Below are 14992 nucleotides of genomic sequence, written 5' to 3'. Positions count from 1 at the left end.
ACTTTGAAGAATAGTTTTTGCTGACTTCGAAGAATTAGTTAATTTAGATGCATGCTACAGGGACAAACTGTGAATCAGTGGTACTATTGGGACATGTTAAGATGCCTGCGAGAAAATGTGAGAAGGAAACAGCCTGAAATGTGGCAAGATAATTCATGGCACTTGCATCACGATAATGCACCCGCATATTCATCCGGTGCATGACTATTGCACAAAAAATTAAATTACTATGCTGCCTCATCCTTCATACTCTCCAGATCTGGTCTCTGTAGGCTTTTTTTATTTCTGAAGTTGAAAATCCCATTGAAAGGGCAAAGATTTGCAACAATAGGTGAGATAAAAGAAAATTCACAGACTGGGCTTTGTGTGATCCAGCAATAGGCTACCAAGGCTACTTCCAAAAGTGGAAATGCCATTGGGAGCGGTGTATCAATTGTGAAGGAGAGTATTTTGAAGGAGACCAAGCATAATAATTAAAAGGTAAGTGTAGAAAAATTTTGTGGACAAAGTTCCAGAATTTTTTAAACAGACCTTGTAGGAATGAGATATGTCCTTTATCATTATCCATGGGGGGGGGGGGGGGGGGGGGCGGCATCTGAAGGTTTCCTCGGAGGTTGCTTTGATGTATTTTCAGAGTATCCCCTTTCAAGTTTTGTGGACTGACGTGACCTCTAAAACTTTTTAGTAGGGGTTACATGATGCCTCCTTGATGAGACGTTGAGAGTCTATGATGACAGAGAATGCTCTATTTCCGTTTTGTACTAGATGCTTAAGCATAGTGCTTAAAGACTCTAGATGGTCAGTCAGGAATGGTTTTCAAATCCCATTTTGCAATCCAGCCTTTCTGTTTCCATAACACACATGAGATGATTGCCTGGGTGGTTGTTTTTGAAAGAATGCAGTCAGTTTTCTTTCAGATTGTTATTCAACCTGAATTAATGTTTCCTTAACATTCTTTTTTGTTTTTGAGAAGAGATTAGACACCTAATCTTGGGAAGAGGTGCCTTTTGGTGGAACCAAGTCTAGCACAAGCTCATTTATGGCTGGTTCTTCTAGATTATTTAAAAAATCTTAGGAAGTTATGCCTGAGCATATCATTCAAGAGTTACTGACCATTTAAAAAAAAAAAAAATGTGATGGAGGCAATGTGGCCACTTTTAGTAAAGAATGTGTGTACTATTCTCTTGCAAACTCACTTTGCTCATATGACATTTGTTGAATATGCATAATTGAGAAAGAGAGAGAGATGGATGGTTACTGCTTGTAATATCTAATAAGTGCATTCACATTTTATCACAGTGTGAAATGTTAATTTTGATTTGCAATCTCTCCTGGATTTGAGATTGCAGAGCTATGAGTACTTCTTCTTCAGTACTGTGGAACAAGTCTCTTTGACTACAAGCTCTTTGTTTTCCATATTTTAAGAGGTGGTGGTATGAACCAAAACAAGAAAAAGTTCTCTAGAACATGTGGGCTCCAAAATGCATGCCTTTAAGAGCTATGAGCCCTTGTTCATCTTCACTATCATAAAACACATGCCCTCTAGCTCTGCTTTGACTGATTGCCCGGTCATATCCCTGAATACTGGGGCACACTCTATAAAGAATGATTACGCAGGAAGTTTCTCATTCAGAAACTACATTTTAATGTTATACTTTTGAGACATCATCATGTGTGTAGGAAGGATAAATATCTATCTGTATATGTTGCTATTAGATACAGCAGGATTGTGGCCTATCGGGACTGCAATTTGTTAATGTGAGAGTGCTTGCGTTGGTCAGGTTCATGTGTATATGGCATCATTGGTTTCTGGAGCGCCATATACACAGCATATTGCAGAATCCTTAAGGCCCCACATTACTAGCACCTGAGAGAACAGCCATATTGTTTGCTCAGTTTGCAGCAAGACAACCACCCACACAGGGAGTGTCATGAAGTCTTGAGCCCTGTAGACTGTCAGCATGGCAACCATTTGAGGCTTCACTTGACATGGCAGCAGAATGAGGCATGTCGGCAGTTTCACACTCAATGACAACACAGGATACAGCAATGAACAATGTCTTAAGACAAACTCAATACTATGTGCAGCATCTTTATGAAAGTGCACTGATCAGCCACAACATTATGATCATCTACCTAATAGCTGGAATGACTACCTTTGGCATGGATAACAGCAGTGACGTGTTGTGGCATGGAACCAGTGAGGCCTTGGTAGGTTGGTGGAGGGAGTTGGCATCACATCTGCACACACAAGTGATCTAAATTGCGGGGAGGAGGTCTATGAGTTCTGGTGCCGTGTTCAGTCACATGTCAGATGTGTTCAATCAGGTTCAGATCTGGCAAGTTGGGGGGGCCAGGACTTCAATTGGAACTCGCCACTGTCTTCCTTGAACCACTCCATTACACTCCTGGCCTTGTGACATGGCACATTATCTTGCTGGAAAATGACACTGTCATTGGGAAACATGGTCATTATTTAATTGAGTATATGGTGTGGAACCAGTGTACAATACTGCTTGGCCTTTATGGTGCCTTGCACGAGCTCCACTGAACCCATGGATGCCCACGTGAATATTCCCCAGTGCATAATGGAGCTGCCACCAGCATGTCTCCATCTGCAGTAACATGTCAAGGAGCTGTTTCCCCATGACAGGCTCGCACCCTCCCATTGGCATGATGAAGAAGGTATCGGGATTCATCAGATCATGAAACACTCTGCTAGTGCGCCAACATCCGATGCTGATGGTCACGTGCCCATTTCAGTCGTAGTTGCTAATGTCGTGGTGTTAACATTGGCACATGCATGGGTCGTTGGCTGTGGAGGACAATTGTTAGGTGTGTTCAGTGCACTGTGTGTTCAGACGTGTTCAGACACATTTGTACTTTGCCTAGCAATAATGTCTGATGTCAGTTCTGTTACAGTTCATTGCCTGTCGTGATTTACCAAGTCTGCCCAGCCTATGATGTCCAGCATCTGTAATGATGGGTGGCAGCCCCACGCTACAAATTCTGGACGTGCTTTCATCTTGGTTTCACCATGTGTTGAAGACACTCATGACAGCACTTCTTGGACGTGTGACAAGTTGTACAGTTTCCAAAATGCTCATGCCGAGCCTTCAGGCCATCACAATCTGCACTCAGTCAAACTCAGATAGAACATGCGCCTTTCCTATTTACACATGGGCTGCACACTCACTGATACTACATGCACCATCTGTGTGTCTGGCTAGCAGCCATTCCTTGCCAGATGACACTATCACTTGGGCAGCTTTATATTAATAGCAGGTGGGTGGTCTGGCTGATCAATGTATCGGTTTACGCAGGCTCCAAGAACTAACAATGCTAGATTGCATTTGTCATTGTCGTATGGGGCCCAACACCTAGCATCATAATATGGGATGTATTTTGGTATGCAACATGATCATTTTTAATTCTCATAATCAATAATTTGGACAGTGGGTATGACATATCTAAGGCTGGTGGCCGTGCCTATCTTTGAGCCTTCCTTGGTGTTATCTTTCAACAAGACAATGTAAGACTACATAGTGTCCCATTTTGTTGAGACCTAAGTTAATACAGAGGGCATTTAACAGCTACCTTGGCTAACACGGCCTTAAAGTGCCTCATTCATTGAAAACATCTGCTCATGTTTTGCTGAGAAACTGGCACATCACTCGTCAGCTGGCACGGTAGATGAAGTCTGGCCTGTAGTTAAAATGGAATGATGTACCCATATGTGTCATCAGAGCTTGGTTCAATTTGATGCACAGCTGGGTTATAACCATTGTTTGCTGCAGGAGGTGGCAGTTGTGTTTACTGAATTTGCACCCTGTATGCCCCAAATCATCTAAAAATCCAATAATGTATTTTTTATACCATCTATATACACACAATAAATAAAATTTTATTAATCCTTTCTGGTGTTGCAGTTTTAATATCCAGCAGTGTACACTGCATGAAAATTAGTATCTTATTCTTTATTAGTGTATTGTTGTATGTTACTGTATTTCATGAAATGGTTATCAAAGATTTCTTTGTGGTTTATTGGTTTACATAAAACCAATGTGCAAGAGCCTAAATAACTTGATCAATTCTGCCTTGTCAGCCCATCATCTGACACTACACTTCATTGTAAAGATGCTCAGTTAGTCTAAAATGTGGTCTCTGAGCTGGTAATTTGATTTGATTTATTTCAAATTCATCAAATGACTGAACTAATTCGTGGGGAGGTACCATCATATAAGGAAAGAAAAGATCTTTTCCAGATTGTTATTGTAGCACAAATGCACCAAATTGCCTGAAATGCTTCAGCAGCTGGTGAAGACAAAATCGAGAAAAACAAGCCCATGTTTTCCACACTTCTTCATAAGTATGATGCACTACAGTTTGCCGAAGTTATGCACATTTCTCAAAATGCACATTTCTCAAAATGCACATTTCTCAAAATGCACATTTCTCAAAATGCCACAACAGGGAAAGTGATTTCTCGCATCACGTGATAGTTGTCCGTGGTTGTAGATTCAGCCAACAGTGTGTATTTCACTGTTAAAATTCGGTGCGCACATACAGTTTTATGTCCCTTGGTTTATGTGTAGTTGCTTATAGGTGAAATCCAATTTCAGACATCAGTTAAAGTTTCCTGTGAGTACTGATATCATTCCCTGATACTATATTTCATAATGAAGCTTGGTATAGTCAATAACCATTGATGGTCAGATACTTCTTTCTTATTAATTTATTTGCAGTACATGGGCTGGCAAATTTTCTGAAAATTCCAAAATTTACAGAGTATTTGACTTTGTTGTGAAAATTCTAGGCAATCTTGGAGGATTCTGAAAGTCAGAAGAAATTATGAAAGACTTGGACATTTCAACAGTGATTCTTCAGTTTTTCCAGTTTGTATCATGAACAAGAAGTTACTTGGTGACTGTCCAGTTGGTCATAGCAAATGTACACATTATTTGAAATATAGACGGAATTATTGTCACCAGGTGCACTAATGCCTGAAGGCTGGAGCTGTTGCTGCTGGACTGCTACGGAACTACACTGAAAGTACTTGAGACAATGACATCAACTGCATTCCAGTGTCAATAGCTGCGTGCACCCATCCATGGACTCATCAGTTCAGTGGAATGGGGCACTTCAGGAGTGGATTGTAGAGTGGCTAAGGAGATCAGACTGGAGACGTTGTATTGATAGACACCATGATTGGTGATAAACATCATCTCAAGAAAATAATGTGCACCTTTGCAACATCAGAGAACAATAATAATACTGAAAGACAGATAAAGGCAACACGATTGTATGGATACTGAAAGAGTGTTGTGTGGGAAAGATTAAATGCATGCTAGCCAATCTTGCCCATAGAAGACAACAGGAAGATTTGATAGAACATCTAAATTTGAAATACTGACACTTTTCAGAGCTTCTAACATTCTGAAAGAATTTACCAGCAAGCTCATACAAAAGCACCTGTACTGCCAATATGTATATAATCATAATGTAGTCACATATACAGAGAATGAGTGTAGGGTGTAGATGCAGGCATCCTGCATCACTTTGGGCAAGGTTCTTGTTGAGCTGGTTTTCCATTGCCTTGCTGCGACCTGTTTTGAAGTGCAGATGTGTATCTGTGTCGTGTAGATGGACTGTGATGAGTGCTTGTACAGTGTATAATGTTGGGTTTGTGTTTTTATGGATGAAGTGAAAGAAAAGGGTGAAACCCAGTGCCTGTGCATAGCCTACTCTTCAAGCATACAGCTTACTCCACTCAAATAGCACCAAGTGCGCTGCTGAGCTCAACATCCCAATCCAACCGACAAATCACTATGCCATACCTGTAGAGCATTTACAATACATACATTAGAAATTAAGGATACCACATTTATAACTGTCTGGATTTCATAGAGTAGCATAGTTGATATGAGCTTAAGGACTGGGACATTTTTTCAGCTGTGATGTTATTCCTTTTCATGAAGGATAAGTCTCTCAAGCTGATTGGTGAGAAATTGTATGAGGAGATAGCCCATATATTTAGACATCCCCTTCATTACAATCACCGGCCTTGGGAGTTTTGCTGGGGTAACTCCAATGTTCGCCATTGCTTCTGTTTTCTTAAAAGATAGAAGGATGAGAATTTGACAGATCAATGAAAGAACTAAGTCAAAACAAGGCCCTTGGAGTTGATGACATTCTTGTGCGTTACTGGAGTCCTTGAGAGAGGCAGACCTGACAAAACTATTCTACCTAATATACAAGATTTATGATGAGCTCCACACTCTGACCCTGGTATACCATTCAGTCCTGGCTGTCTGCCATGTGATCCTCTGCCATTGGCATAACTTTGATGGGCTGTGGAGGAGAATGTGATCAGCACACAGCTCTCCCGGATATTGTCAGCTTCCCAGAATTAGGAGCCATAACTTCTCATTCAAATAGCTTCTCAGTTGGCATCATGAGACTGAGAGGACTGTTTTCCAATCTTCCCACCAAGGAGAGACCCAGGCTGTAGTGGGAAATTAACCTAGGTGGACATGCAAGGGAATTGGAACAGATTAAATACTCTCTGACTTGAAGAACAGTGTAGCAATTTTGATTCTAAAGAAGGCAGGTGCCGACATACAGTTATTATTGAACCTACAGTTTGGTAGGTCGTGCTTTCATAACATTCACTAGAACTATTTATTAAAGAATGGAAAAACTGACAGGAGCTGACCTGGGGAAGATCAGTCTGGATTCGGGAGAAATGTGGGAATGTGCAAGGCAGTACTGCTGCTTTTAAGATTGACTGAAGAATGGTAAACCTAGGTTTTACAGAACTTGTAAGTTTAGATAAAGTTTTGACAATGTTACCTGGAATACATTCTGAAGTCAGCAGAGATAACATACAGAGCACGAAAGGTTATCTACAACTTCTGGAGAAAGCAGGCAGCAGTTATAGATCAATTGTCAGAATGGACAGTGTTATAAAGTGAACACCATCAAAAGTAAATCGGGGGAAATTGAATCTAGTCTAATTACATCTGGTGATGTTGATATAAATAGATTGAGAAATGCGGCACTAAAAGAAGTATGTGAGTTTTGCTATATATGCAACAAAATAACAATGGCCGAAGTGGAAAGGATGAAAAATGCAGACTGGCAATAGCAAGAAAAGTGTTTCTGGAGAAGAGAAATTTATTAAAATATGTAAATTTAGATACTAGGAAGTCTTTTTGTGGAGATATTTGTCTAGAGTGTAATCTTGTAGCGAAATGGAAGAGTGAACAAAAACAGTTAAAACAAAATGAGAATAGAAGCTTTTGAATAGTGGTGAAACAGAAGAATGCTGAGGATTAGATGGGTAGATCAAATAGCCAATCAAGAAGTACAGAATTGAAATGTGAAAAAATTGCACAACTTGACGAAAAGGAGGGATTGGTTGATAAGACACATCCTGAGGCATCAAGGAATTGTCAAAGTGGTAAAGGAAGGAAGTGTGTGGAAGTAAAAAATTATAGAGGTAGACCAAGACTTGAATACATTTAGCCGGTTAAAATGTGTGTAGGTTGCAGAGGTAAAGAGGCTTGCACAGAGTAGACTAGCATAGAGAGGGACATCAAAGCAGTCTTCAGAATGAATAAGTCAGTGTATTGCACAGGATATGGAGTAGGATTGGTAAACCTCAGAAGGGAGGTGCTGAAATAGAGAGTTAAATTCATTGAACTTTGGATAGATTCTCTATAAGTTACCCAGAGCTCATCCTGGAGTGGAAGTAAAGGTTGACTGCCAGTATAGGTGCAGCGTGAATAAAATAAGGAAATAGAAAACACAAGAGGTGGCAGTTCACATTTGTATGGCTGTTGGCCATCAGAGGCGGACTGCATGAGGCAGTCCACTCTAAAAAAAAGCTAGAAAACAAGCGTGCGTCTGCTCTGTGCAACGACTGGAACTCAAGAGAAAGGCATGGCTGCGCCCCACCCTCCCAGGACCCTCCAGCAAGCATGCACATGACTCGTTTTCACATTACCTATCGGTCATCTGCAGATGCTTGTAGCTGGCAGGTTGCCGGAGAAGGGTATCATGATGTCTACTTCATGAACGAACAAGCAAAATTTGGCGTGATGGTAGCTGTGGTTTGTAGGCACTGTGGAACTGGTACTGGGATGGTGTTTGAAAGATATGCCTGTTACCTTTGAAATAAAAACTTTTCACGGAATCCCTAAACTATTTGTTTTGTAAATAAAAATCCTTAAACTGTGTTTGGGCAATTTGGCCAAACTGCACTGTGTTTTGAAGTTTCCTTTAAAAGGTTGAATTGTATCCTAGTGTTTTCTATGAAGTTGCATAAGATGGCGATGTTGTTGACAAAAGCTACTAAACTTAAGACTTTTTTAGTTTTTGGTGCAAAACCAAAAGGCAATGCCTTTTTTATCCTCTGGATATGCTTTTGGCAATGTGAGCATCTTTCTTCTGGGGTAATACTTGTTCATTCTTTTTGAATGGCTTTTACAAAAATATTGGCCACCTCAGTGCGCAGTGCTGTTTCGAAAAGTAGTTATTTAATATTAAGATCGGCTGCTACACTGTTTGTTCTGCTTGTCAGGTGTCTTTGTGCAGAGAGGTATATGTTGAAGACTTCTTCAGATTTTATTATAATGTTCAGAGCTTTTCTTTGGAGCTTGTAAACCAGAACATTGTTTTGTGTCAAAAGTCACATCTTTTTAGTCTTTAGTCACTCTCTTTCTCCAATTTGCTTGAGACAGCCATTTAAACATGTTTTGTTCATTAGCACTGAATTAGTTGGGCTGTGTCCCCTTGTCCCCTACATATGCAGCTTGAATTGTGTTGCCACGAAGAATTGCTATATACTTTATATTGTTTCATGCTGGCCTGGAATTATGACAGGGAACTGTAACTATGAGCTCTCAAAGGGTGGTAAACAACTTTTAGAACTGTTGCTAAAACTTCAAACAAACTACTGTTGTTTTTCCACTAGTTAGTTGTCTAGTTAGCAATACATAGTAACAATATTCTCTATTGGTCTACTTAGAAAATCTGATGCTTAAATTTTGTTGTTGTATTTCATGCCAATAATTTCAGCAGACGGGAGAAAACGTTACTGAAGAATTATTTTGAGAAACTTTACTTGCACAATTCTTGTTTGTCATTGTTGCTGCATGTTTCCAGAACTACATAACCTAATTGAGAGCTCTCCAAAATCTTTTCTGATATTTATCCATTAAAGTCAGTTTATTAGGTGGTTGGAGACTGCATATGTCACAAACGTTGCAATTTCCATCACTCTGCATATCAGTAAATTCATTTAGAACAGAAAGACAAACTTAAAAATTTTAATTGCAAGAATTGTAAATGAGTCATAAAGTTTTCCAACAAATGATTTTTTTTATTTTGTTGCTGTCTGATTTGAAGACATTTCTCTGAGAATCACAGTGCAATGTGTTGTCGGTTCCATTTCTACAACTGCAGAGTCCAGGGTTTTCAAAACTTGAGTGCAATAATCAGACCTATCTGAAATGAACACTGTGTCCATAATATGCAAAATAGTCCTTCGATCTTCATTAACTTTAGTTGGCAGAAGCTGGTATTTGGTTTGAGCCCAGTGTAATTAGAACAAATCTTGCTTTGAGCTGTAAACAATTAGATAAATATCTTGACTTTGTGGATTGCAGCTGCTGTGCCCATGTCCTGTGAACTTATTACATGCTCACAATCGATTGAATCATTGAGAAACTGCCATGATGCAGGAAAAAAGTTTGATTCTCTCTTGAGAAAGAGGCATCTGGATGCAAAATTTTCAAACTGCATAACTGAAAATAATTTCGTCTTTGGCATTAGTGTGTGAAAGTAAAGTAGTGCTTCTCCTTCAGTCTGTCAAATCCACTTCCAAACATTAAAAGAAAAAGACCGGAAGACTTATTGAAATGGAGATGATGGAAGTACAGAAGTATTAATTACTATTTCCTCAAATACACTATCCAGGAAAAAGTTGCTGATCATTTCAGAAAGATCATACAGTGAAGGCCTTCAGGGTTAGTATTGGTGGTTTTGTTGTGTAACATAAGCAGTTAACTAAGGCATACCTAACATTTTGCCTCCTAATGCTGAGGAGCTATAAAGGTTTTATGGGTTGTGTTTCAATATCAAACAAGCTCAAGTAAGCACGGTGTACGCTGTAGAAACACTAGTACGAATTCTTGTATTCAGCATATCAAAGCCACTGAATCTGTTAGAGGAAAATCAAGGAATGGACGTATCTGGCCTAGCTGTGGCCTTTTGTGTGTGTGTGTGTGTGTGTGTGTGTGTGTGTGTGTGTGTGTAAATTTGCTAGTGTGCACATGTGACATCATTGGTCTGTCAAGTTTTAGCAGTCACATTCCAATATTTATATTCCATTAGCCAAATGAATATACACTCCTGGAAATGGAAAAAAGAACACATTGACACCGGTGTGTCAGACCCACCATACTTGCTCCGGACACTGCGAGAGGGCTGTACAAGCAATGATCACACGCACGGCACAGCGGACGCACCAGGAACCGCGGTGTTGGCCGTCGAATGGCGCTAGCTGCGCAGCATTTGTGCACTGCCGCCGTCAGTGTCAGCCAGTTTGCCGTGGCATACAGAGCTCCATCGCAGTCTTTAACACTGGTAGCATGCTGCGACAGCATAGACGTGAACCGTATGTGCAGTTGACGGACTTTGAGCGAGGGTGTATAGTGGGCATGCGGGAGGCCGGGTGGACGTACCGCCGAATTGCTCAACACGTGGGGCGTGAGGTCTACACAGTACATCAATGTTGTCGCCAGTGGTCGGCGGAAGGTGCACGTGCCCGTCGACCTGGGACCGGACCGCAGCGACGCACGGATGCACGCCAAGACCGTAGGATCCTACGCAGTGCTGTAGGAGACCACACCGCCACTTCCCAGCAAATTAGGGACACTGTTGCTCCTGGGGTATCGGCGAGGACCATTCGCAACCGTCTCCATGAAGCTGGGCTACGGTCCCGCACACCGTTAGGCCGTCTTCCGCTCACGCCCCAACATCGTGCAGCCCGCCTCCAGTGGTGTCGCGACAGGCGTGACTGGAGGGACGAATGGAGATGTGTCATCTTCAGCGATGAGAGTCGCTTCTGCCTTGGTGCCAATGATGGTCGTATGCGTGTTTGGCGCCGTGGAGGTGAGCGCCACAATCAGGACTGCATACGACCAAGGCACACAGGGCCAACACCCGGCATCATGATGTGGGGAGCGATCTCCTACACTGGCCGTACACCTCTGGTGATCGTCGAGGGGCACTGAATAGTGCACGGTACATCCAAACCGTCATCGAACCCATCGTTCTACCATTCCTAGACCGGCAAGGGAACTTTCTGTTCCAACAGGACAATGCACGTCCGCATGTATCCCGTGCCACCCAACGTGCTCTAGAAGGTGTAAGTCAACTACCCTGGCCAGCAAGATGTCCGGATCTGTCCCCCATTGAGCATGTTTGGGACTGGATGAAGCGTCGTCTCACGCGGTCTGCACGTCCAGCACGAACGCTGGTCCAACTGAGGCGCCAGGTGGAAATGGCATGGCAAGCCGTTCCACAGGACTACATCCAGCATCTCTACGATCGTCTCCATGGGAGAATAGCCGCCTGCATTGCTGCGAAAGGTGGATATACACTGTACTAGTGCCGACATTGTGCATGCTCTGTTGCCTGTGTCTATGTGCCTGTGGTTCTGTCAGTGTGATCATGTGATGTATCTGACCCCAGGAATGTGTCAATAAAGTTTCCCCTTCCTGGGACAATGAATTCATGGTGTTCTTATTTCAATTTCCAGGAGTGTACTTTGGTTCAATCGTAACTTAATCTTTGGCTTGTTTCTATCACTTCACCATTATATCTCTGAGACCATGAAAAATGCCAGGGTGTACTGTGAATAGGGTTGTACCATAAACTGTGTTGTACAATGCCAGTAACTAGTCTGGTGAACCAGTTCGCAGATCAGGGAACAAGGGAATATCTTGTCCCATAGAACTGGGCCTGGTAAAGTATTGTGATGTAAAACCAACCCAACCAATCCTTGAGTTCATGACTGCTTTATTTAGTTATTTTTTCATTCCTCCATTCATGTTATCAGTTTCAGCAATTGATTAGCCGAGGAATTACTGATTCCCATAAATGTGCACACAAGAAGAATATACACAAGAGTAATGTAACACTCTGTACAGAATTCTGAATGCTGAATTAATAATATTGTAAGTTAGATTCTGTATAATGAAAGACAGGGAAAATCATATTTTATTGAAGATTCCTATATTTTTTACCAACTTTGATGTTCTTTTTGACAGGTTATTTTGCAAGCACTGTATTTTTGCTTTTCAAAGTTATGTTGAAAATTAAAATATACTTATCAATTACATTGTATTTATTTGTATTACACACCACATTCAGTTTATGGCAAAAGGAACATACATTCCTTCTCATCCCATCCAGTAAGTCTCCCCTGACCCAGGGTTCTGGGTGACTTTCCTGAACTGTACCTCTTTCCTCAAACACCTCCAGTACTTTTCCTTCACCCCTCTTCCTTCCCCTTCAACTCTTCTGCCAAAAGAAGGAACCACTGGCCCCGAAAGCTTGTAAACGTTAAATACTTTTGTGTGTGTGTTCCCCTGCCGCCGCTTGGTGAGTAGATTTTTTTTATCCATCCATTTACATTATATTATTAATAATTAATTAAACTTCTTGCTTTGATATTACACAAGTGTAAATACAAAAACTACCATATGCAGCACTTTCTCTCTGCAAACACGTAAATCAACATAGTGCCTTCTCTGTTTGCTTGTACCTCAGCTCGTCATAGGAACAACACATGATGTCCTGTAGAACACTGAAAATGTTTGTTTTGAAATTAATGCAATATTTTGACTGCTTTGTGAAAGATGATTGTGATAACAGCCCGACGAGTGCCCATGGCCTTGATTAAAAGTCAACAACCAGTTTCAACATTAAATATGTATCATTTATCAATATTAGTGAACTGCTGCCCTCAGATTTATGGTACTATTTCACAGTACAGGGAAAAATGTTTAATTTTGCATTATCAGTGTGCCATAAACCTGCCAATTTTTCATTATCAACATTTCACCAAAACTCCAATTTCATGTTATTGTTCGCTCTAAATTTTATGTCCTTAGTTATAACTTTTTTGGAACTGATGGTTTTATTGTACCAGGGAATAGAAATGTGGCCTCAGTCACTTGTGTGTGTGTGTGTGTGTGGGGGGGGGGGGGGGGGGGGGGGGAACCTCCAAGTAGTGTACTTGAACAGAAGTATCACTGTTACGGAAAGTGTTCTGGAAATACATGTCGAAATTTCAATTTCAGATGGAAATAGATGGTGGAGATGAGCTCACAGAAGCTGCATTGTATGATGCAATTCATCCAAAAACAAATCTTCACCAGCCAAAATTTGCAAAACCAAAGGGCCCACCAAATCGCGGAGCTAAGAGATTAACTCGAACCCAGCAAGCTGAGTAACATTCACATCGGGCAGCATGGTTATGCTGCCTGTCAGGAAGTGATGGTTCTGCTGGACCACATGAAGTGTGAAAGTGGACATGGTTGAACTGCTTTAAAACTATCATGCTAATATTTGCGGAAAAGCCTTGAAAAAATATTTTTTTCTGTGAACAGTATTTTTGATAATGTAACAAGCTGATTACGTATAAAATATTTGTGTGTGTGAATGTAATGATGCATATATTTCTGTGATATTATTCAGAAGGCACTAAAGTAAATTATGATTGCAATTATTCTCCTTATGGGAACATCAGTATGTTAATACTGAATAAAATATAATAGTGGTACCTTATTTATTATGTAAATATTTAAGCTTTTAAACTTTCTTTATAAATATTTTATCAGTCTTTAAAGATAGGCAAAAAGTTATATTTATTATATTGTAGCTTCTGCTTTATTCAAAATAAAACTGTTTCTGAAGAAAAAATATCCTTTCATTATAAAATATTTGGTATGATCCATTGCATGATTTTATTGTGATTCATTGCATTATTGTATCATCATGTCTTCTGTTCAGAAACATTTTTAGGAAGTAACTGCTCTTTATTAGAAAGTGTACAGAGATAAGAGAAAAATGGGAATACAATAATGCTGTCAAAGCTTTGGTTCGTAATGTAATGTGTATCCATCAGCTTGTGACGCATCTGGCCCACTGTTCTTTCCATGATGTAAATGCACTTTGGTAAAATTCTGGGGATTGAGTTTTACACCAGGAAATAAGGTCTTTCTCGCTACCAAATGTCTTGCCGCACAGGTGGACCTTCAGACGACCAAAGAGGTAAAAATCAGACGGATCCAAGTCTGGACTGTGGGGAGGATGAGGAACAATTTTCCAACCCATTTTCCCGATTTTCTCCTGCGTCACAAGGGCTGTATGGGGGTTTGGCATTGTCGTGGTGTAGTGCGATGAGCTGGCCCAGAAGCTGTGGTCTGTGGCTCTTGATGGCACATTGCAGCTTTTCCAGTGACAAACAGTAGTGGTCCAAGTTAATTGTGAAGCCAGGCTCCAAAAAGTCAATGAAAATGACACCACACTGATCCCAGAGGAAGGAGGCCATCACCTTTCCGCCTGCTGTTTGTGAAAGTCTTGGTTTCTTCTTCTGAGGGGAATCCAGATGATGCCACTCCATGGATTGGGTTTTGCTCTCAGGTTTGGACAAAAACGACGCCGTCAAAACACTGTTTCCACTCTTCAGTAAAGGTCTTCATGAGACCCTTGCACACATTCTTCCTCATCGTTTTCATTTCTTTTGTCAGTAATCTAGGCACCCAACATGTACAGATTTTTCTGGACCCTAGTGAGTTTACCAGTGATACTACACTACCCAATGACAAACGAGTCATTTCAGCAAGCTGTCATGTCGTTTCACTTCTGTCATTTTGGATGATTTGATCAATGATCTCCTTATTCACATCAGTCACTG

General features: G+C 40.9%; 1 protein-coding gene across 1 annotated transcript in view; it reads left to right on the top strand.

The window, feature by feature from the left end:
• The window catches only part of LOC126346209 (twinfilin), an 85818-nt gene extending 71419 nt beyond the window's left edge, over positions 1-14399 (top strand). The window contains exon 8 of the mRNA XM_050002167.1: positions 13374-14399. Coding sequence (XP_049858124.1) covers positions 13374-13526 — 153 coding nt within the window. The 3' untranslated portion in view covers positions 13527-14399. The remainder of the gene's footprint in view (positions 1-13373) is intronic.
• Positions 14400-14992: the final 593 nt, after the last annotated feature.

This window comes from Schistocerca gregaria, chromosome 1 (genome assembly GCF_023897955.1).
Source record: "Schistocerca gregaria isolate iqSchGreg1 chromosome 1, iqSchGreg1.2, whole genome shotgun sequence".
NCBI classification, from domain to species: domain Eukaryota; kingdom Metazoa; phylum Arthropoda; class Insecta; order Orthoptera; family Acrididae; genus Schistocerca; species Schistocerca gregaria.
Note: the sequence above shows the minus strand (reverse complement) of the source record. Positions and strands in the feature narration are given on the sequence as shown.